Genomic DNA, 24,158 nt, shown 5'->3' with positions numbered 1-24,158 from the left:
GTTTTCCCCTTCTAGTTTACTGTCCTTGCAAGGAAGCGCACTAAGGTCAGGCAAGATGAGAACCAACACTTTGTGGGCAAAATCAGTGGAGAGGGAGGAAGAGGGCTGGTTGGATTCCAGCAGCTTGCTGATCCTTTCGAGAATGAGCCCCCTAGAAAGGCCCCCCTGAGCTTCAGTGTCAGAAAATAGTGAGAAGGCCCCCAGGCAGGAGGATCACAGGATGAATTACAGACCCAAAGACATTTACAGATAAAACACTCATTACTAGGTTGATTAGAGCCAACCCCATCCCCCATTGGCCTTAGCAGAACAGAGACTCTCCAGAAAGGGTGGAAGAAGGTTTGGGCCCCTCCCCTCCCACAAGGGTGGTCCCTCCTCTCTTCCTGTTCCTCTGCCAGATGCCTGGGAGGCCTTCGGATGCAGCTTTGATGCTGTAAGGCTGGGCTGGAGAGGCCCAGATGTGTCTGCGGCCAGCAGGGGCTCCTCCCTTCGCACCTGAAGTGAAAAGTCTCAGCAAAGCCCTGACTCTGAAGGGTACTGGCTCTGTTAGCCCCTTGTGAGTCCTTGAAGGCACTGGGTGAAGCTCTGGGACCCTGGTTGGAGGAGACAATCAAGAGATCTCCAAACCACTTGACCCAGGAAGTGCCCAGGAGCTTGAAGATGGTTGAGCCTGTGCGGAGGGCAGAGGGGAGGGACAGAGGTCAGCGGAGGGGTCCACAGGCTCAGATAAGGCAGGCTGACCCTTGACTCTTAGTCTTCAGCTCTGCCACAGGGCAACGGAGCTGTCCTGTCCTGTATTCCAGCATCTCCAAGGTTGCTCTGGGACATGTCAAGGGAAAAGGAAAGCAAAGAGACTGGATCCTAAATGACACAGTAAGAGAGAGAAGGTCCCAGCAGCCAAATAGGAGGAAATGGGGAGAGAATGAAGCAGACTTCAGTACTGCCAACCTGGAAGCCAGGCCCAACATCAGCCAGCGGACTCACAGATGTGTCCCAAAGACACTGGGCTATGCACAGGTGTGCAGGGGGCCACGGAGGTGTCCCACACTTTCAGATGGGGCCTCCATAGCACCTAGATGCTTCTTCCATGAAAAGATGGTTCTCCCTCTTGCCCCCTCCCCGGGGCATACCTGCAGGAGGAAGCGTGCCTGCCGGAGCTCCCTGAGGTCCCCATAGCTATGTCTCTGGCACGAGTAGTGGTCGGAGGACCTGTCTTTGCTGCACATGTTGAAAATGAATGGATCGCTGATGCTGAAAAGGAAACACGACATGCAGTGAGAGGGTTTCTGGAGGGCTTGTTCCCCTTCTTGCCCCGTGACACCCCGGACCCCATGTTTCTGGAGACACTGCAGGAGGAGTGCTGCAATCATGACCAGCTAGGGTGCTGGCACCGCTGACCTGCTAAACCCTTTCTGAGTTCCTGCCTGGGTCGGCCTTGCCCTGGAGCAGGGTGGGGCATCTGTGTCACCGGGTGAGGCGACAGCCTCCAGGGCAGACAGTGGCACAGGATGCAAGGGGTGAGTGTAAGAAGGCTCTCTAGGTGTAGGGTCGAGGGGGTGGAGAAGAGTGAAAGAGACACCCCATTACACATGGAGAAAGTTCAAGCCAGAAGGCAGGGGCAGAAAGATGATGAGCCTCCATAAAAAAGCCTGGCTTCAGCAACATGGGGTCTGGGGTGGCCCAGCCATGTGGGATGGCATCTAGAGTACCAGGGGAGAAAGGTGCAGAGAACCCCTGAGCCCCAAAGAGGTGTGCAGCGGGCTGAGAGCACTGGTGGGCTGGAGGATACTGGCCACAGCATCAGCGGTGGCCCCCAGAGCCCCGACCCAGAGCCAGGAGCCCCCTCAGAGGTCAGAACGACTCTCCTGTGGGAAGAGAGGGAGAGGGGAGAAAGGGAGAGCTGTGAATTTGACTAAGATTTATCCCATAGGGGACAACTTGTGCAATGCAAGTAACGGAAACACCTTTCGGTAACCAGATAAAGCTTTTCACCACCAATATGAATGGGGACTTGAGACATAAAACTGATTTCAGGTATAGAGTTACATTTCTGAACTTCTGAGTTATGTAGCAAAGTTAAACTGTGAATGTGACTGGAAAAGCTCTGATCAAATGCCTTTTGGGGACTTGAGCAACAAGGGGCCTCCCAGGCACCCCAGTCCCCAAGAAGCCCGTGTATCAACTACAGATATGAAGAGCCGAGAACTGAAAGAGCCCCTGCAGCAGCACAAGGTGGCGGCGATGGCTGCTATCTCCCCTCCTCGCCACCCCGGCTCTGAGTGTGGCCCTCTCCACCCAGCCTACGGAGCAGGACACCAGGCCTCCGAGCCACCCTTCCCAGGGGAAGCAGACAGATCGGTTTGTCACACCGTTCGGCAGGGCTTCTCCACTCACGGGTCAGTGGGAGTGGCCGGGCGTCTGCAGTGCTGAGGGCGTGCCCTTGAGCACAGTGCAGAATGGTTCCTGAAGGTGGAAGCGGAGGCTGCTCCCGGGGGGGGGGTCACAGCCTGAGCCTGGCTTAGCCTCCTGAACAGCCAGCCCTCCAGGATGGAGACTCAGCCCTTTGCAGCTCCTCCTGCCCCTTCTAAGCACAAGCCTCTCAGATCTCTGCCTTGAGCCACAATGCTGTAGAACTGATCAAATACAAAGGTGGCTTTGGTTCTGGATACTTCTGCCTAGGTGCTTTAATTCAAATCTTCCGGCTAAGGCTCTTTGTCCCTGCCATCAGGGGGAAGCTGAGTTTCCGCTGAACTTCGCTGACTCCCCATGGGGCCGTGGTGGTAATTCTGGTTCCTACTCCCAGCTTAGGTCAACCAGCATCTCCGGTCAAGGCACTGGTGAGAATGGCAGTGGCGTTGCCTCCGTGCTCCCGTAGCCCCTTACTTGCAGGAACCACAGCAAACATCATCTGTGCTTTAGCCACACATTTGGTTCTTTTCCCAGCAGACTATGAGTGAGTTCCCTGGGGCACGGACCTATGCCCACGGCTCTCCACCCTCCACATCTTCCCCAGAGCTCTGGGCATGTTTGTTGAGTGGATTGACAAGCATCAGGTCCTACAGCCTGCCAAGCACATCCTGTCTGTTGTTTAATTTAAACCTCATAACCTCCTTACAGAGCATGTGCCATTAGTATTCCCATATCAGAAATGAGGAAACTGCATTCCAAAGAGGAAAAGTGACTTTTCCAAGGTCACATGGAACTGGTTTCAAACCCAGGTCCTCTGACTCTAAAATTGAAGCTCATTCATCAGTACCCTATCTCCTTTGAGGCCGAAAGACCCACTAGCTTTTACAGAGCTCTCCCTGCAAGCTCGCTCCTTGCAGCTCCCTCTGTGCTGACTGATCCTGCAACCCAGCACTCTGAGACACTGATGACGTGAGGAAGAATGTTCTGGAAAATGCTTTCAGGAAGGAGCTTTTAGGAGGAAATGCATTCATTTTTCTCCTACTTGTAGAGATAGAATAACCTGATACGGCAGGAATGCTCAGACAGACCCAAATGCTCAGGAAGACAAAAGTGTAAAAAACGTTACTGAGTTCACTGATGTGAGTCCAGGTTGAAGTTCCGTCTTATCTAGTGTTAGTCACACAGCTATGACTGGATCTCTTTGCCAACACTGTATTCTCCCTGTTCTGTGCATTAAGGCAGAGTTCAGGCCCTTAAGGCCAATGGGTAAAAGAAAGGAGGAGCTGATTCATGTCCTTCTTTAGATGGAGCTGTGGCCACAGTTTATAGGATGCTATTCACTACTCTTTTGCATGACAGCTATCATGATAAATGCAAGTTTGCCACAGTGGTTACAGTATCCTTTTTAATATTCTTAACTAGGGAAACCACAGTGAACCAAGTGGTAATCCTATTGGTTGACCTGGTCTTTGGTAGTAAAAGTGGACTTCAGACTAAAATATTTGAAGTTATTTCTGAGCTAATCCAATTATTGTCAGAATTTATACCTGTAATTTATACCCAGAATCATTCACTAGATCATAAACTCATTACCAGACTCAGCCCACATCTGACTTATCTCTTTGTGTGTATGGAGTCTACCACAGTTGCCTGGCACAATACAGATTTCCAGTATTTGTTGAATTGAATTAAACAGAGAAATGATGCCTCAGAACTGTTGACTGATGTGGAGAAAATGTCTTATTATAAGTACCCTATCACAAAGAGCCAGTTGGATGGCTTGGATTCCAACAAAATGAATCAAATGTTGCATACCTTGTGAGCTTGCCTGACACTATTATGGGTAGAGTAGTGTCCTCCAAGAGGGATATGCTATATGTTGAAATCCTAACCCCCAGTATCTCAGAATGTGGCTTTTTTTTTTTTTTAGAAATAGGGTGTTTACAGAGGTAATAGTGTTAAAATGAGGTCAAGATTGGCCCTAATCCAATATGACTGGTGTCCTTAAACAAAGGGGAAATTTGGACACAGAGACAGACAGACAGACACACACACACACAGAGGGAAGATCTCATGACACACAGACATAAGGTGGCCATGTGACTGGAATGATGTGTCTCCAAGCCAAGAAAAGGCAAGGGCTGCAGGGAAACACCAGAGGCTATGAGGCAAGGAAGGATCCTCTCTGAGAACTGGAGAGAGACCATGGCCCTGCTGACACCTTGATTTTGGCCTTCTAGCTTCCAGAATTGGGAGACAATAAATTTGTTTTTTAAGCCACCCAATTTTTGGTACTTTGTTATATAGCCTTAGGGAACAAATACAATCATTCTATTCAGGTAATGGGCAATCTCACTGAAAGCAAAATAAACCATCTAGAAAGGTCCTTACCTTCTGAGGAAAGCTCCAAAGTACTCAAGCGCAATCAATGCTGGAGGATTTGCATTGTTCCTGAGTTTTATTTGGGATATTTTTATGGTGCATCAGAGAGCTTCTTTCAAGGTCTAGTGCTCAACTATACTCAATTTGATGGCAGTCTTTTAAAGAAATATTTCAGGGTTGCGTTAGCTTTATTTTTAACTTGCTTATTTATGTTATCTTCCTTAGTCTCCATGGTCAAAATAAGACTTAATCCCCATTGATCTCACATGATCTAATAGCTGGTCTCTGACAACCGCATCTGCATGAGTGCCAGAAGTTTCTTAGGGCAGCAGACAAGACCTCAGAGAGAAAGCACTGTCTGGTTAACAAATACTTCTTTGAGGTCTGGTGACTAAAATTACCTAAGCAATTCCCAAATGATACTCCAGGGTAGTAACTTGTGCTCACTGCACTCCTACTCGCATTCTAGAAAAATACACTTCCAGACACGGGAAGTCTCCTTTGTCATTGCAAATCAAGTGAGTACCTACAACCCGACAACTGGGCTTCTATTGAAAGTGCAGATGTCGCCAATTTGATCATGATTAGATGCACCTCATGAACACAATTTGCCTAATCAATAACATCTTCTCTAACACTAACTCGATTTAAACCAGAGGTGGAGAGTGGAGCAATGGATTATGCAAGTCATTACAGGGGCATGCCATGCAGATAGGTAGACGAGAAAGCTTTCATCAGCTCTCAGAAAGGCAAGTCTGCAGACCCATTGTCCGTATTGATCAGTATCAATAAAACATGAGGAATAAGATGGGATGCATGTGCCAAGGATTAATTATGCTCCTCCTGCCTTGGAAAAGCACAGAAGACTCGCAGCAACCGGTGAACATTTGGTATGAATAAAAGATGCAAATGAGCAGAAAGAAAAATGCCAAGCATTTTAAAGCAAATCTAAATCAAAGGAGGGTGGGCTGACATCTATTCTTTCACACTCCTTGAACTCTTGCTTCCTGCCATAGGCTGGAAATGATAACGACAACCAGGGGTTAAAATTTTTAAGTTACTGGCAGGTAAGGCTCTGGTGCTTCTGTCGATAGTCTAAAACAGCGGTTCTCAAAGCGTGGTCCCACACCAGAAGCATCAGCATCACCCAAGACCTTGTTAAAATCTCAGGCCCTCCGGCAGATCTATCAAAGTGGAAACTGGGGTGAAGGTGGGTTCCCAGAAGTCTGTTTAAACTAGCCCTCAAGGTGACTTGATACTAGTTTAAGAGCTTCCGGGTGAAGAGGTTATCTTGTCATCATTTGAACCTTTGCTAAACCAGAAAAGTCAAGAAATCTTCATCCATGTTTGTTGTGATGATCAAATGTGATGATCAGGTGGGGCATATTACCTGACAACTGAGCTCCTAGCCAAAGTGTGAACAGAGTCAATCTGACTTTGAATGAATGGCTGTACATTATGAACACAAGAGAATTAACCAAGGAGAGCTACCTGAACAAATACACTTGATTATAAAGAAGGACTTCTGAATTTCCTGCCAAAGATCTCTGGTATTCGTTGGTTTAAAAAAAAAAAAAAAAAAAAAAAAAAAAAGACTTGTCTGAGTTCTACCCAAATCCCAGCCATGTTTCAGAACCCAGATCTCAGCCTCCCTCCTCCAGTAGCCCTCCCTCACCACACTAGCCCCACGTCATCAAGTGTGATCCCAGAAGGCTCCTCTCGTAATAAATTTGTGATGTCAGTGTGCTCGAAACTCTTTCCAAAAGAACCCATTTGTGCTGCTGAGTGCACTCACTCAGCACGAGGGCCACCGTCTGATGGTTTGCACAGAAGGAGCAATCGACAAGCTGTTGAATGAGCAAGCTGATGGGACTGGATTCAATCACCGAAATAACCTAAGGAGAGAAGCCCCTTTGTCTTGAGGTGTGCCCCATATCACGAGAGGTATGAGGAGCAGTCCCATTGTTACCCACCCCAAACTTCAGCTTTGGGAAGCCACAGTCATGGATGCCTATGTCTCAGTTCTTCTATTTTAGCTCATGGCTCCGTTTCAGGCACAAATGTCAGCCCACAAAGAGAACAAGGTGGGCGGGGTAGGAGTAGGGGCAGCTGAGAAGGAAGTTAAGGCTCAGGGAAGAATCTGCTGGGGGAAGCAGGGAACTCACTTGGATAAGCAGTGGCGGGTACAGTAGACATCACCCACAGGGGACAGCGTGAAGTTCTCACAGATGTAGAAGTGCTGATGCCCAAAAAGCAGGATCCCTTCGGAGACCAGGTGGCCCTGCACGATCACCAGGGAGTACTTCTGTGTCACCTGGAGGGAAACAGCGTCACGGTCAGTTCGTGTGCATGTGAAGCAGGCCCATCATGCTTATGGATGACCAGTCACCCACTGAGACACTGGACGTCGGAGTAGCGCCCTGTAAGAGGGACAGAGCCACTGCCCGAGAGCTGCCCTGCTCTTCAGAGTTTAAGTGGCACATCTACACCCAATGCCCTGTGTAGTTACCTCATTTACCCAAGGCCACCGCTACCCCCACCAAGATGAGTATTTATTGCTGTTTCGGGCATATTGACAATCTGTCTCACTTTACCTCCTGCACAATCACGCAAAACATTCTGCAGTTAACAATGAGGAAGGTTTTTAAGGTACCAGCATCCCTCAGTTACAGAGGTGAAGGAGCTTGTCAGGGGGCCAGCTGGTGAGTGGCTGAGCCAGGAGTGGAACTGGTCTGCCTAGACCCACAAGTGTTAAGACTGATACTGCTGTCTCTGCAAGGCCAAGGCTAGTCCAAGGTGTGTGCAGAGGAGGCCCATGCTCTATCCCTCCTTTCAGACTCAGGTTCTTTTCTCAGTGGCTGGAAATGCTGGCAGCTTTCCAGAATTACCTCTGCTAAAGAGAAAGCCTGGCCAAAGGTCACGCCCCCTTCCCAGTGGCTGTCTGTACCCAATATCTGGTCACTGTAGGGCTGGAAGAGTCACCCTTTGCCTCAATTCCAGCCAACTCTGAAGAATCACTCCAGACCTCAAGCTTCTGTGGAATCATAGAGGCCTTTGCTGAGAGCCTCAGAGTTGCCTTTCTCCCCCTGCCCGATCCTGTGATTATCCTTCCCGGTGAACTTCCCGCATACACACCTCTGACCCGTAGTTGGCTTCTGGGGGGGCCTGACCTGGGACAATGTCTTGGTATGACCTAGAGTCCTACAGGAAGTCAGGACTAAGTGGGTCCTCACATGAAACACTTCCCTGAACAAGTGAGGAAAGAAATGAATTCTAGACGACAGGAACCCAAATGGACCAAGAGCAAGGCCAAGGCCAACATTTTCTCAGGGCAATTCTATGCTAATTCCAGTTACACAAAAGAGGAACTGATTTTTTTCAACTACCTAACATATGGCCATTGTAAACATTTTACACGTATTAACCAATATAATCCTTCCAATCAGGCAAGGGAGATTTTACTACTGGGGGAAAAAAAAAAGGTCCCAGAGATAAAAATCTCACCCAAGATTAGTCACATAGTAAGTGGCTGAGCCTGGGATTGAAGCTAAGCTCCCTGCTCACCGTTGGGAGAAATAATAGGACCACAGTGATGAAATCTGGAAAGCAGGCCTTGAACACCAGTTCTCCAACTCGTGCATCAAATGGGATCAAAGTCAGGGCCAAGGCCAGAAGATGAAGATCCGCCAAGGGTTTTTGGTTCCAAGTTAAGCATTACCCACTGTGATCCAGGGAAAGTCATCTCTGAACTATTTTTCCTAAGTGAGAACTAGCTAATTATCCTGGCTCCTAAAACCCAAGCCCTCTGCAGGCTGCTGGCTCCCAGGCCTCTCCTGCATCCACCTTGTCAGAGGAGCTGGCCCTCAACCTGCCTGCAGAGCCACGATTTACCACGGACTCATTTGCAACTTTGTTCATTCATCCATACGGCCATCTATTCACAAGTTTGGACTCAGCACCTACAATATGCCAGGCCCTGAGCTAGGCTTTGGGGACAGAGGCATGGACAAGATAAACAAGAACCCTATCCTCACGGGGCTTAAAATCTAGGGAGAAAATCTACCCCCTACTAGGGGGTAGTAGGCATGCAACATCAACCAATAAACGATCACAAATTGTGCTATGTGCTGAGAGAGAAACAATAGGCTGATAACAAGGAAGAGAGAAGCTTGTAGGGACACTTTTACACAAACTCTGAGACTTGATTTATGGAAGTGGGGAAGCCATGGAAAACTCAGAGAACATTTCAGGGGAAAAGAATATCCAGTCCGGAGCCTACAGACAGAAAGGGTAGATCTGGGGAACAGAAAAGAGGTCAGAGTGGCTGAATTGAAGTTGAGAAGTAGGCATGCTTAGGTCTGGGGAGGGGCCTGGAATCTTGGTAAGGCCATTGGGTTTTCTCGTTGCAATAGGAAGCCATGGGAGGGGTCATTTGTGAAAGAGGACACTGGCTGCTGGGTGCAGAGTAGATCCAAAGGAGCCAAGAGCAGGTGGTCAGTCACATGGCTCTTCCTGTAGTCCTGTGGAAAAATGGTGGCTTGGGATAGGGTGGCAGGGGCAAGTGGGAAAAAGGAGACAAGTAGGGAAGCTAAGCAAGAAGGGGTAGAATCGACAAGAACTGCTACTCAACAGACTGGAAGACTAGTAATAACAATAATAATAATAGGAAGGATTGAGGATAAATGTCTACTTTGGGATGTAGGCAATTGAGTGGAGCCCTCCAGCTTCCCTGAAAGCCTTCCCCAGAGGCAATCACCATCACCACTTTATTGTATGGAAGGGTAGCCCATGTGCCACCCCAAAATACACCACTTTGTCCCGAGGATTGTTTTGCATCAAAGACACTTAAAACGACAGCAGGTACAGGAACAGCACTCTGGCCTACGCTTTTCTTCCTGAAAGCAAGGATAACTCCCAGGTGAAAAACGCCCTCCCTATATTAGGAGGAAACGAACACTCTTAGCACCAGAGACAGAGAGGTCAGACCTAGGGAAATCTGTACAAACAAATCTGGCTGGACAAACCCTTACCTTCCTTGAGCCTCCCTGTATCTTTTAGTTACTTTTTCACAATTACTATACTTTGTTCAACTTAAGCACTTAGGCCCAACCACTTTTGGGGCTCTGCATTTTCCTGTGATGGCTCCCATGTACCTGTAAAAGTAAAATCCGTATTATCCTGTTAATCTGTCTTCTGTCACCTTAATTCTTAGGCCTGTCTGGAGCCTCTAATGGGGTAGGGGGAAAGTTGTAACTCTCCTACAGTATATACACTCAAAATAAGTATATTCTATACTTAAGAATGTATAAGATACTGTATACATATCCTTTTTTATTTTATACAAATAGCATATTCATATGCTTACTGTTCTACATCTAGTTTTTTCCCTTCATGACCCATCTTGGAGACCCTTGCAAATCACTTCTTACACAGTTGTCTCCCTCTTATTAATAGGTACAGGCTATTTCCTTGCAAGGATGTACTAGAACTTAGTCGACCAAACCCCTATGGAATCAGGTTGTTTTCTAACGTTTGGGCATCACAAGCAATGCCGTGGTGACTATCCTTGTACCTATGTCCCTCAGAACACTCAGGTAAATCTGAAGGATGTATTTCTAGAAGTTGGACTGCAGACCAAGGGTGTGGGTATCTTAAATTCTCCTCTGTTGCCGGACTGCCCTCCTGCAAGGTGGTACCAATTTATACTCCCACCAGCCCCGTCAGAAGGGTTATGTGAGCTTGTTTAAACTTTCTTCTCTAACCCTTTGTACAGAGGAGACTTCATCCTCAAGTTCACACAGTGAGATGTAGCACTGGTCTGTGCACCTCCAAACCTGTCCCCTCCCCCACGAAGCCCCACCCTTGCCCAACTTCTTTGGAGCCAACAGTAGGGGCTGGGGCACATTCCTATGATCTCCTGGGCTTTTCTTTTGGGGGGAATTAAGTAACAACCAGAATAAATCAAACCACAAGAAAAACGTCTGGTGAGAGCTGGGTTAATAGCTTAAAAATTGATTCTTCTAGAAAAGAATGGCATTTTAAAAACTAAAAAATGAGCCCAAGTGAACTATTACCCGCTCTGCCATTTAAATTAGCCCTGGGAGGGTTGCCTCCCCAAGTTTACTCATGATTAAGAAATCCCTCATGCCGTGATTCTATTGATCACTCCAAAAAGAGAGGAACTTCAGCTTCAGAAGTAGAATTTCTTTTTTTTTTTAAAGATCAGCTAGATAATATATTATCATTCCTGGCAGGTGGATAACTAAGTGTGTGGCCACACCTGGCCTTGTGTATGATAAGGAACAGGTTGTCTGGAAATCCAAAACTCCCAGAGCTGAAGTTACAGGGGCAATAATTTGCTGGGACATTCCCTCGAAGCCCCTGCCAGCACATTCTCATAGAGTCAGGCCTCAGTGTGCACATCTGCAAAAGGGGAAGGTCAGCTGGAGGCTCTTTGAAGTTCTTTCCAGTATCATTAGTCTGCAAGTTAGTGCAATGCCTGAATTTGATGGGTAGAAAAACAGACGCAGAGCTGTCCTGTGAGATATCCAGAGCAGAGCAGATGTGTACATTTCCTTATATTTGTATGCAAAATCTACTGCAAATAAAGCTTTAACCCTGCACACGTGGGTCATGTGTCCCTTTTGTCCATCTTCTGCCTGCCTAGACCCTGCTGTCAATACATGTTGTTATACTGGCACATAGAATAAGTATCCTCATTTCTCAAAAAAGTTAAGCATCAAAACAGAGAGAGACTGTGTAAATTACATTTATGTTGGCTACGTGTGAACTCTGGCATCTTGATCACTTTTCAGTCGAGTATTTGGTCATAATAGTCATAAAAAAATGTATCTTTTTCTTATAAGAAATTTTTTTCATGTTTATTTAATTTAGAGAGAGAGAGAGGCAGACTGCAAGTGGGGGAAGAGCAGAGAGAAAGGGAGACACAAAATCAGAAGCAGGCTCCAGGCTCTGAGCTGTCAGCACAGAGCTCGACGCGGGGCTCGAACTCACGGACTGTGAGATCATGACCTGAGCCAAAGTCAGACACTCAACCGACTGAGCCACCCAGGTGCCCCAAAAATGTATCTTAAAACAATAAAAAGATACTATTTTTATATCAATTTGGCAAATCTGAGAGGAAATATAATGCTTGATAGCAGCTCATCTTTTCAGACAAGGAGCGGGGATGCCCCCTGCCTGCCTGCAGGCGCCACTTCCACGGGCAAGCCTGCAAAGAGCTGAGCCTCCCCACCTTTCAAGGCGGGCTCACAGGAGACCAGATGGAAAGGATGGAAATTGCACCAGCGTAATGTGAAACATATTGACGACTATTCAAAGCATGCATTTGCTAAGGATTTACACATTGGTGACTGATTGAAACTGGAGCACGTTTCTAGCCCGGGCAGCTCTGAATGTTGCAAAACCCAGACGTGTGTGTGTGTGTGTGTGTGTGTGTGTGTGTGTGTGTATCTCGGGCATTTATCCAAAGAGAATGCATGAGAATCACCTGGGCAGCTTGCTGGAGTTCACATTCCCAGGCTATACTCCCAGATGTTCTGGTTCGGCAGGTACAGAGTGGGACCTGGAATCCGCAGTTTAATAAGAAGCCTAGATGATGCTGAAGACCACACTTCGAGAAACGGACTCACAGACACCAGCGAAGCTATGAAAGATGAGGTCTCCTCTCACATAAACGTGCTGCTTATAGCTCACTCATTTGTTCGTTCGTTCATGCATTCATTTCTCAGACCTGCATTGAATGTTCAGTGTGTATCCCACACCCGTCAGGCACAAAGGGAGATAAAGCACACCTTCATGGTGCTGGTGGTCTAACAGGAGGGAGAAGAGTATCAACCATCCTGGCACAGCATGGACAGGGGAAATACAGGCACCGGGGACATAGAGGGAGCTGTCTGGCCCAGACAGGGGTGAGAGAGGGGATGGGGTTGACATAAGAGAAACAGTTCCCAAGGAGGTGACCTCAAGGCTGGGGTTAGGAATAAAGAAGAGTAAAAACGGGAGAAGCATTCCATGGCACAGTCTTGAAGCAGCCGGACATGTTTGGAGATCATAAGTAGCTGTATGCAATTAGAGTAAAAAGTCAGGTGTGTGTGTGTGTGTGTGTGTCCTCTGTGTGCGCATACATGTAAGGGCGAGGGAGACAAGGTCCAGGGAGGCCGCAGGGCCAGCTGGGGAATGGCCTTGTGCACAAAATATGGTGGACAGAGTCGCAGAAGGGGTTAAGTAGGTATGACCCGTGCATCTCTACATCTTAGAAAGCCAGTCGGGGCTGTTCACCTACACGGGGAGGTACTACCCAGGAAGGTTAACACACGTCTTCGCTTCCCATAAAGGGCCTCCGCTCAAAACATCTGGGAAGAGCCTGATGCTGCTCTCTGCTGTCCAGACCAAAAATAACTCCCTTTGACCTGATTCCTTGCAAGCAAGCCCGAGCTATTATTTCACACGGAGTCTGTATTGAAATTAATTTTAGTTGTCCACGTAATCAAAGCGAACAGCAACAGCAAACACAACTCCCACTTGACTTCTGGCTCTGGTCTGGGTCTCAGAAGCCCATTTTGCCAAGTGGAGACTCACCTCTAAGAGCAGCTTATGTGGCAGGGTACAAAGGACTGTCCCTAACGGCACGGTGGTTAACTCGGACCCATGATTAGTATGCATTACATATACCGCTTCTCACGTCACATGGAGCTGGTTGCAGAGAAATGTGTTTGTGGTTCTGGGAATCATTAATCAATGACGCAAGGGGAGCACAGAATAATCACAGTCCCAGGTATCGCTGGAAGTGGTCAGAGCTCCAATGTTCACATAAAGACAGAAGTTAAGCTGCTGCCACTCCGGAGCCCCAGCCCTGCCTGCTTTCCCTGGAGGCCCCTGGCAGGGGTGGGCCACCCAGAAGCCTGGAAAGAGGTCACAACCTAGAGAGTCTCCTGGACTGTTCTGGCAAAGCACTTCCGAGGGGGCAGGGCAGGGGGAAGCAGGGACTCACCGTGGGGCTGCCTGTCCGGCTTACATGATGGCTAGTTGACGGCCAGTGTTCCAGGTTTTCTGAGCACAGATGCATCGGCCACACACTCTTGTTGAATGTGCTTTCTTAGAAATTTGGAAAAAATACAGGCCCAGAAGGTCTAACAGAGATGTCCCAGTCAGGGGAAAACCTAGTTTACAGAGAACTCTTGCTACAAAATGTCTCAATACAGGCAGAAAGTAGTGGCCTGAAGAAATACTGAGGGTACCACTGCCCTTCCCCCTCCAAATATACACATGCACCTGCTCTGGGCAAACTTTGTATATTTTTGCTGGAACATATTCACAGGTCAAAGGTCAGTGCCACAAATCGTCCTTCCTCAAGGTCCAGTTCCCGCTCTTGACAAGCAGTAAACTGGACCCGAGGCTAGGGCATGAGCAGGCGGGCAGGATGGCACGTGCTTGGCCTGCTGTGTCCTGTGCGGAGATGCTGTGTGTGGTGAGGGACCTGGAGGCCTGCCCGCCTGGGCCAGTGTTAACCAGAAAGTTTACAAAAGAAACGCAAGAGGGCCTGGAGCCAACATCCGTGAGCCCCAGTACAGGAAGGTTGCTGAAGGGGAGGTCAGTGGGGAGTTTAGGGTAACTGGCTCGACACAGTGAGCTGGAAGAAAGCGGAAAACCACATGAATTTCGAATGACAGAGATCTGCCATCAAATTCCAGCAATTTCAGCTGGCAGGCACATGAGGCCCGACTCTTGCCACCTGGGAAAGAGAAGTGAGGCAGCCACCCTCAGAGGCCCTGTGAGACGAGATGAGGTGCTGTGTAAAGGACACAGAGCAACGGCTCCAGACGTCCAGCCATAGCAATAAACAAAGAGCAGGAGGCGGCTCTGAGTCCAGTCGGAGCACTTGCCCTGTGCCAAGCTGCCCTCTTGGGCCCAAACTGTTGGCATCTGCCTCCTCGGTGGTGGGGGTGGATTTGCGGTGGAAGCCAGGCCCTGCTCAGCCATGTCTCACCTGCTCCCAGAGAGGCTCCACCGACCAGCCAGGCCCTGAGGGACCCGAGGGAAGACCCAGGTCATGGCTGCAGGCAGTCTGCCCGCTCTGAGAGCTACGTACATCCAGCTGGCTCCCTGTGGGCGCCTCTTCACACAGCTGCACTCGCCAGTTCAGCAGACCTTTCCAGAGCACAAATCCTTCATGTCAGGAAAGGGAGGGACAAGGATAAATTCAAACGCATCCGTGCCTGTCAAGAACCCACCCACAGGAAGACTCAGAAATAGCGTCAGAGCCCTGAGATGAGGGGGTTCTGGCAGCAGAGTGAGCAGAGTGCTATGGGCATACACGGGACACCAGGACAGGTCCACCCAGGAGGCCTCGGCTACGGGGCAGTGGTGAGCAGGTGCGCGTGGGTCGTGAGGGCCTGGCTGGTGGACGTGTGGGAGGGGAGGGGGGCAAGTCGGGGGGTGGGGCGCATGCCCCCACAGCCCACCGGGGCCTACTCCATGGAGAGCTCCTAGTGTAGACCTGACTCTACTCTTCTGCCCCAGGATGCTCTTGGGTTTCTGCAGCCTGCTTCCTCACGCTCCTTCCTGCCTCTTGCTTTAAATTTAAGGACTCGTTCCCCTCTCTCTCTGCCCCTCCCCCACTCATGGTCTGTCTCTCAAAAATACGTAAACACTAAAGAAAAATTTAAAAATAGGGGCGCCTGGGTGGCGCAGTCGGTTAAGCGTCCGACTTCAGCCAGGTCACCATCTCGCGGTCCGTGAGTTCGAGCCCCGCATCAGGCTCTGGGCTGATGGCTCGGAGCCTGGAGCCTGTTTCCGATTCTGTGTCTCCCTCTCTCTCTGCCCCTCCCCCATTCATGCTCTGTCTCTCTCTGTCCCAAAAAAAAAAAAAAAAAAAAAAAAAAAAAAGTTGAAAAAAAAAGAAAAATTTAAAAATAAAATTAAAATAGGGGCGCCTGGGTGGCTCAGTTGGTTGAGCGTCTGACTTCGGCTCAGGTCATGATCTCACGGTTCATGGGTTCAAGCCCCGCTTTGGGCTCTGTGCTGACAGCTCAGAGCTTGGAGCCTGCTTCAGATGCTGTGTCTCCCTCTCTCTCTGCCCTCCCCCGCTTATGCTCTGTCTCGCTGTCTCTCAAAAATAAAAAAACATTAAAAAAATTTTTTAAAAGGGGCCCTGGTGGCTCAGTTGGTTGAGTGTCTGACTTCAGCTCAGGTCATGATCTCACGGTCTGGTCCATAGGTTCAAGCCCCGCGTCAGGCTCTGGGCTGACAGCTCAGAGCCTGGAGCCTGCTTCAGATTCTGTGTCTCCTTCTTTCTCTCTGCCCCTTCCCCTCTTGCACACTGTCTCTCTCTCTCAAAAATAAATAAACATTAAAAAAATTTTTTTAATTAAAAAATAAATAAATAAAAAATTTAGGAACTCACTCTGTTTCACCACATGCTAATCTATGCCCCAAACCCAGCAACTTCTCTCTTTCTCACAAAGTGTTGCATTTTGTGGTGGATTCAAGAAGTCCTCTGGGAGCCCCATCCCAATAGGCCTGGTCTCTCATGGGCTCTCCTCTGACTCTCTGCCTCATCTTCCACCATCTCAGCAGGACAGCAGCACCACTCAGACCCCTTGAGTCTCGCATTGTGCCCAGTCACTCACACCTTGCCTCACAGGAGCATCCCAGGAGTCAGGCCATCTGGGGCCAGGTTTTCATAGGAGCACTTCGTTGTTGGCACTGACAGACCCTTTCCCACTTCCTCAAGGTCATGACTTAAGTACCGGGGTTTGCACCCCACACCTCCTTCCTTCTTGGAATGAGAGAACAAATCCTGAGGTAGTATTAAAAGAAGAGGAATGGGGCACCTGGGTGACTCAGTTGGTTGAGCATCTGATTCTGATTTCGGTTCAGGTCATGATCCCAGGGTTGTGGGATTGAACCCTCGTTGGGCTCCATGCTGAGTGTGGAGCCTGCTTCAGATTCTCTCTCTCTCTCTCTCTCTCTCTCTCTTAACTATAAAAGGAGCAATGGTCTACAGTGATAACAGCAGATACAACCCACCTAGAGCTCCCTCTGCATGGAAAACAGAGTTTCAGGCAGGGGCACACAGTACACCTTTGATCTTTGATACAAACTGGTGAGTCAAGGAGTATAATCCCATTTAAAGATGGGATTAGGGATGAGGTCAGAAGTGATTCCACTACTTTATTCAAAGTCATTAGGCCTGTAAGTGGTGGAGACGGGGCTTAGTAAGGGGGTCAGAACGAAGTCTGCCTGTAGCCTCTGCCCCCCACTATCCTGCCTTCGGGAAGCCTGACCCTACGTGGCCCTGGCTGCTCTCCTCCCACACCTCCTTCTCCAGGGAGCAAGTGTGTCCAGTGTTTTGGTTCCAGTGATCCTGGAGAAACTCAGGCTGAATCGGAAAATAACCTCTCCTATAATTTACCAGGAAGCCAGAGGCAACAACATAACCCAGTGAAATGAATCAAAACAGCTTGAGAAAAGAACGAATGTCCAGATAATGGCAGGAATAACCTTGACTTTGCAACTGCTCAGTCTTTGGTTCCAGGGAACTGACATTCATCTGGGCCCCCAGCCCCCAGGCTGTCCCCTCCAGGCAGGCCAGGGGATACAAAGTGCTAAGTGGAAAAGGGACTGCTCCTATTCTCAGCGCCTGCTGAGTTCGGCATGCTCCTGTCTACACAGCCTGGAGATCCCTGCTATCACAACAAGCCACGTGTGGCGCTTCTGACAGTTTCCTGCTGTGTGACATGGAGACCAAGAAAGACTGAAGTTTAAGTACAAGACAGGGGAGGGTGGGAGAACTGTCTCTTCCTGGTCTTGTCTTGCCTCTCAGGAGCTAGCAAAGTCAATTACCTGTGGGCCTCAGGCTTCCCCTCCCACCACCACCACCTCCAACAGGACCCCTGAGGGAAATGCCACTGGATAGGACAACCTGCAAAAACAAAACTCTCAGAGACCAAAACAGTTACCAACGTCATCCACCTGCTGCATAGACTGAGGCTAAGACTAGCTCTTGGCTATGATGATAAACTTCAGAACTTGCCCTCGGTGCAGCCCAGTTAGGGCTAGAACCATCAGGTTGGGCTTAGGAGGTATATGGGAGCCAGGCCACCTGCAGAGGCTCCCCTTGGTAGGTGAGGACACAGATTAGGTAGGCTATGGACCCTGAGTGATACTAACTGGCAGGCAGTTTTCCACAGCTGTCCCCCAAGAACCTTGTCCCCGATGCTCCCATCAGATGCTAATTTAGGTGCTGCTTGAAAAAAACCTGCAGATGAAATTAAGGTACAAATCAGCAGACTTTAAAATACAGAGATTATCCCGGATGATCTGATGGGTCCAGTGTTCTCCCCTTGGTGGCAGAAGAGGACGACAGAAGAGTTGGCCAGTGGGAGAGATGTGAAGGGAGAGGGAGGTAGGCATGGATGAGGCAGAAAGGGGCCAGCAAGGTCCAAAGAGGGAGAGGACTGGACCTGCAGTAGCCAGTTTTGAAGATGGAGGAGGGGGCCACAAGGCAAGGGATGTGGGTGGCCAGAAGCTGAGAATGACCCCTATCTGCCAGGCAGCAAAGAAACAGGGACCTCAGTCCTACAGAAGCATTGGACCAAGTTCTGCCAACACCCAGATGAACTTGAACATGGATTCATTTCCAGAACCTCTCAAAAGAAACGCAACCTGGTCAACACCTTGCTTTCAGCTCTGTGAGACTCTAAACATTTAGAGAGCCATTGGAGCCGTGTTGTGCTGGGACTTTTGAGATAATAAACGTGTTGCTTTAAGTCACTAAGTTTGTGGTAGTTTGTTATGGCGGCAACAGAAAATCAATGTACCAAGCAAAAGCAAAGCTTTGTTGTTGATCTGTTGTTAGCAAAACAAGGAAAATAACCAAATGGAGACATATGATCCAGTATTTTCTTTATCCTATGAAGAAAATAGGAGGGGATGGTTGGAACACGACATCTGCTTAATATACATCCTTCACTTCAGGGTTTCCCACTCTGACACTATAGACGTTCTGGACTGAATAATTATTTTCTAGTGGAAGGTGGGACTGTCCTGAGCAATTGTAGGATTGTTAGCGACAACCTTGTCCTCTGCCTACCAGAAACCAATAGCACTCCTTCCCTACCAAATCATGAAACTGAAGATGTCTCCAGATATTGGTAAATATCCCCCTGGGGGTAAAGCTTCCCCCTGTTGAGAATCACCTCTTTATACAATCTTCTGAGGGCATAAGGCAAAGAAAAGTTTTGATAGAAAGCATTAATCTCCTAGCTGTTTTTCAACTGACAACACATTTCTCAAATATCCATTTCTCAAATGAACACAATACTAGAGTGATACATCCGAACTGTTATCAGCTGTTATCCTCAGCAGCTGGGATGTTATGAACACGTACACACACGTATATAAATGTATATGTGTCGAGGTACATGTTATGTATATATGTTTTGATTTCCACCTTTTTAAAATTTCACGACGTAGACACATACATTACTTCCACAGTCAAAATAAAATGAACATGAATTTAACAAATCTTCATTCATCAGCGTTTACTGAATGTCTACTCCAGGTATGCCTGAGGTTCAGTGCCCAGCAGTCCCTCTGTTAAAAAGGATCAGTGCAGTGAGAGAGGCAGATAAGTGAGGTGGGGAAGGTTAGTCTGTGTGCCAGGAGCAAGGGTAGGAGGTGATGCAGGGGGAAATGGAGGCTGCAAGTACTCCAGGTCCCAGAGTGGGGAGCGGTCAAGATCAACTTCAGAGAGTCAGCAGCCAGGAGTCCGGTGGGCGGGGCACTGCAGGTGGATGAACCAGCATGAGCAAAGTCATGGTGGCAAGAGGTGTGATAAGGACTGCAAATGTGCTCCACGCCTGGAAGACTTGGGTTAAGCAAGTATAAGAAGGATGATGTTGTTATACGACTATGTTGGTTAAACTATACCCTGGACCACACCCTGACTGCTCCTCTGTTCTGTTGGCACATCTCCTTCACTTACATTCTGAATGGAAGTGTTGATGGGTAAGACTTAGAGACCCTTGACCCACCCAACCTCTGGAGACAGAAGAGAGTTTGTCTCTAACAGGCCACCCTACATGTGCCCAGCTCTGAGCTAGTCTCTTTGCTTCCATTATCCCATTTAAACCTTACAATGATTTTGTGAAATGATTGCTCTACATTCCATATTAAAGATAAGGAAAACTGAGGCTCACAGAGGTGAGGTAACATGCACTTTAGTATGCTACCAAGTTGGAATTTGAGCTCAGGTCTGTTTTACTCTAAGGCATAAGCTTCATTTTCCATACCTTTCTTAGACCTGGTTAAGAAGGGTCCTCCAGGGAGCACCTGGGTGGCCCAGTCGGTTAACTGTCCAACTTTGGCTCAGGTCATGATCTCATGGTCTGTGGGTTCAAGGCCCATGTCAGGCTCTGTGCTGACAGCTCAGAGCCTGGAGCCTGCTTCGGATTCTGTGTCTCCCTCTCTCTCTGCCCCTCCCCCACTTGTGCTCTGTCTCTCTGTCTCTGCGTCTGTCTCTGTCTCGCTCTCAAAAATAAATAAACATTAAAAAAATTAAAAAAGGGCCCTCCACTGGGTCCATACTTCAGGGATCCCTCTGGTCCTTGTCCAGTCATACCAAGGGGCCATGCCATGGGTCCCGCAAGCCCTTTCCCGGCATCCCAGACTGTAGACTCCTCTGCTAACTGTCTAGCCTGGCTCCTGGCCCATGTGCTTATCGTCTCCATGTTCACCCTGCTAAGGAATGATGGGGATACAAGTATGCTTATCCCTGGGCCTGAGTGGTAGCCCAGGGGAGGCTGCCTGCAGGATGAGCAATCTAGACCCAGCTTGGACCTAGGGGCTGAGTGTCGCAACAGTTCCACACTCAATGTGGGATGGATCCCTCAAGGTGGCCAGACTGCAGGCAGGGAGCCCAGGTGCCGAACAACCAGATCGAGAATTCCAAATCTGAAACTGATCTTCCAGGTATTACAAAGGTCATTGTTGGAAGTTATTACAGCGTATTTCATAACAGCGTATTAGCTGAATTTATATCTTTTAAACTCTTGATGCAAGGTGTGTCAGTTTCTATTTGTACCCTTGCTCTGGTCCCACAAATTTAGGAGCGTGCCTGGTCTTTTTGCTCATTGTGTTTTGTTTTTTTGTTTTGTTTTGTTTTGCTTTGTTTTGTTTTACAGTGAAGAGAGCTATCAACTCCTGCGTGAATGAAGAAAGCTTGATCTCTCATGTTTGATAATCTTGGAAGAATAATTGTGATGGGCTATATTACCTTTTCATGATCGAGAAGCTCTTGTAAAATAACTTGTCTTTCCCGGCACAGTTCCAAGAAATCTTCAGAGTGCAGACTTTCGTGTAGGGCAGGGAAGAAGGTAAGCTGAGTGCAGTCCACCGCTACCTCGTCTGTCTTGATCTCAGCTTCCTCTGATGTCAGCTCATCTGCAGCAGCATAAAGGGACACGTGTGTGTTTTTTTTTTAAACATTTATTTATTGTTGAGAGACAGAGAAAGACAGAGTGTGAGCAGGGAAGGGGCAGAGACAGAGGGAGACACAGAATCCAAAGCAAGCCCCAGGCTCTGGGATATCAGCACAGAGCCTGATGTGGGGCTCGAACCCACAAACCGTGAGATCACGACCTGAGCCGAAGTCAGACGCTTAACCGACTGAGCCACCCAGGTGCCCCAGGTCACACGTTTTTTGACGCAAGCCACCTGGCCTCACGAGGGATGGTGCACAGCTTGGGCCTGAGTTACCAAGAGAAACTCCAAGGTTTCAAGGCACAAGTGAGTGGTGGGACCTCAGCATGTGCCCCACTGTTTCTGAAAATGAACACCACCCCTCTGACCCTGTGGTGTGGTCAACACACCGTTAGGTTGATTCACTCTGGAAGGTGTGCCCAGGGCTGGCCGCTCTGTAGCTCCAGAGTGACCACAGGGCAACACTTCAAAATTCACCCTCATTAATCAGCAGAGCAGTTCCCTTGAGGGTCATCCAGAATCTGCTTTCTCTGAATTTCACTTCATTCACTCTTTGAAAAGAGTGAGTTTTTTTTTTTCTAATTATGGATGCACTGTGATCTTGGAAAATCCATGACATTGTGAGAATAAATTTTAAAAACTTGAGAAGTAAAACAAGTATCACTCAGGCACCCAGAAATAGTGCTAATAATAACAGCTCAGATGTAGTAAGCACTTCTTCTGTGCTGGATGCTTTTGATGACAGTTTTTTCATCTACTCCAAGTGGGTTGTAGATTCTATTTCCTTCTCCCTTTACAATCAGGGGAAAGTGAAAGGGGCTGATTACTTTGCTCAAGGTCATATGGCTACAAAGAACTAGAGGCAGAATCTGAACCACGTTTGTTCTCACTGTTCACAATTTCGGTTCTTTACTTCTAACACCTTTTCTGTACGTATATGTATATGCACAAACACATAATATTTTGATAATGATAGGAATTACGCTGCATTTACAACTTTCTTTCCTAGTATTATTTTTACTTGATTATCTCATGAGCACTTTCTTATTCCACTGAAAGTTCTTTGAAATCAACTAAAATGGCTGTGTAATATTCTATTGTGTGACTCTTTCATCATCACCTAATCCATCTCCAGTTTTTTGGAGATACAACTGGTTTCTATTTCTACTGTGAATGTGCTGTGCTGCGATCATGTATGTGCACACCTTGACTTATTTCCTAAGCATGTACTGCTGGGCACAGATATTTGGGTGCCAGCTGAGCACATACTTACATAATTTCTGGATCCTCTTCCCCCACCCTGTCCCAGATGCCCACCTGCCTAGAACAGGCACACGGCACATGACTGCAAAGTTGTGGGGCTACTAGCCATTTTTGTGTGTGTGTGTGCTAAGCTGCTCACCTCTTTGAGCTCCTCTGCACCTGGGAGTCTCCCAACTAGAAGAATGAAAGTGTCTGCTGCTCACAATACCCACATAGGCTTTTCCCCAAGCAGGGAGAATGCTGTATAGATACAGGCACCCAGGAAAGCATAGGGGAGAACCAGAAGCCCTTTCTTCTTCTTCTCTGGCTGAACCCCCTACTGGGGGCAAGAATCTGCATTTCAGGACAAGAGGACGCCACAGCCCATGGCCATAGTCAACATCAGCGCATGCTTCCCATCACCACAATCTCTGCAGATACTCCCTCTGAAAGGGAACACAGGTAGACTATCATTGTGATCCTGGAGCTGTGGGGCTTGAGTTAAAGAGGAGAGAAGCAAATGGGCATTACAAGACTGTCCCAAGTCCTGTGCCACAGTGGGACCCCCAAATCAACCTGGGATCAAGGCCCAGCATCTTCACTTCCAGGCTTTGTTATTGTAGACTGGCAAGATAGCAAGCTCAATGCAAAATCCGGTCACTAAGGCACTGAGTGAGACAAGTTTGATCAGTGGTAGGAAGCTGTCATTTAATTAAGGACAGGACACACGCTGGAACTGAGGAGACAATGAAACTCACAGACAGGGAGTGTTTGAAGCAAAAGGCAGGGTCTGGTAGAAACACAAAATCTGAAATAGAGTGTGTATGTCGGTGTGTGTCTGCGTGTGTATTCGTGTGTGTGTGTTTCAGTGTGTTCATGCCAAATGGGCTCTGAAAATAAACCCTGGATTTTCAGCAAACCAATTCAGCCAAATCCCTCCATGAGGATTATACAATTGAAGAGTCAGTATAAACATCAAAAACGATTCGAAGTATATATATATTTTTTAGCTTGGGAAATAATAGTGACTATTGCAGCTGGTTTTACAATCAGAGGATTCAGTTTAAAAAAATTTTAAATACCTCTTTTACCCATTTTTACTTTGAAGTATTTTCTTATTTTCCTCCTATGTGTTTTGGGTCACATACCGCACATGTATTAGTATTATTTAGGGACGCTTTTGAGGTTTCCCTGACATAGCAAATTGACAAGATAGTTCCCCTGAAAAAAATTTTATTGTTATAACTATAATATAAAATTCTTCCCCTACCAGAGTGTCAAGGTCTGGAATACTTTCCTCCTCATCCTGGAGAGCACAGTAATGCCAAGAGTCTTAGCATCGCCTACTTCAGACATAAGCATTTTCTTCCTCCAAAGTATTAATTTCATATTAAATAAAACCAAGAATTGGTTTGATGATTAATGAAAAACAGGTAAAATGATAAATGGAGTACCTTGGCTTTCAACATTTGTTTGAGACACGTTGCTGTTTCTGTCTTGATTTTCCTGAAACAAAACAAGAGAATAGAGAAATTAAATCCTGAATACTACTATGGTGCCCCTCACCCCATTACACAGGTTCACATACACACATGCATGTGACCCCCTCAAATTACTCA

The 24,158-nt window shown here is 47.8% G+C and overlaps 1 protein-coding gene across 6 annotated transcripts in view; it reads right to left on the bottom strand.

Moving 5' to 3' along the window:
- The window catches only part of WDFY4 (WDFY family member 4), a 306,252-nt gene that overhangs the window by 84,650 nt on the left and 197,444 nt on the right, over nucleotides 1–24,158 (bottom strand). For all 6 annotated transcript variants that reach the window (XM_042959970.1, XM_042959972.1, XM_042959973.1 and 3 more), the window contains 4 exons: nucleotides 23,994–24,045; nucleotides 21,092–21,258; nucleotides 6,957–7,105; nucleotides 1,131–1,251 (listed from right to left, as the gene is read on the bottom strand). In XM_042959970.1, coding sequence (XP_042815904.1) covers nucleotides 1,131–1,251; nucleotides 6,957–7,105; nucleotides 21,092–21,258; nucleotides 23,994–24,045 — 489 coding nt within the window. The remainder of the gene's footprint in view (nucleotides 1–1,130; nucleotides 1,252–6,956; nucleotides 7,106–21,091; nucleotides 21,259–23,993; nucleotides 24,046–24,158) is intronic.

The sequence above is a fragment of the Panthera tigris genome, chromosome D2 (assembly GCF_018350195.1).
Source record: "Panthera tigris isolate Pti1 chromosome D2, P.tigris_Pti1_mat1.1, whole genome shotgun sequence".
In the NCBI taxonomy this organism is placed as follows: Eukaryota; Metazoa; Chordata; class Mammalia; order Carnivora; family Felidae; genus Panthera; species Panthera tigris.
This window is presented reverse-complemented; position numbering and strand designations above follow the sequence as displayed.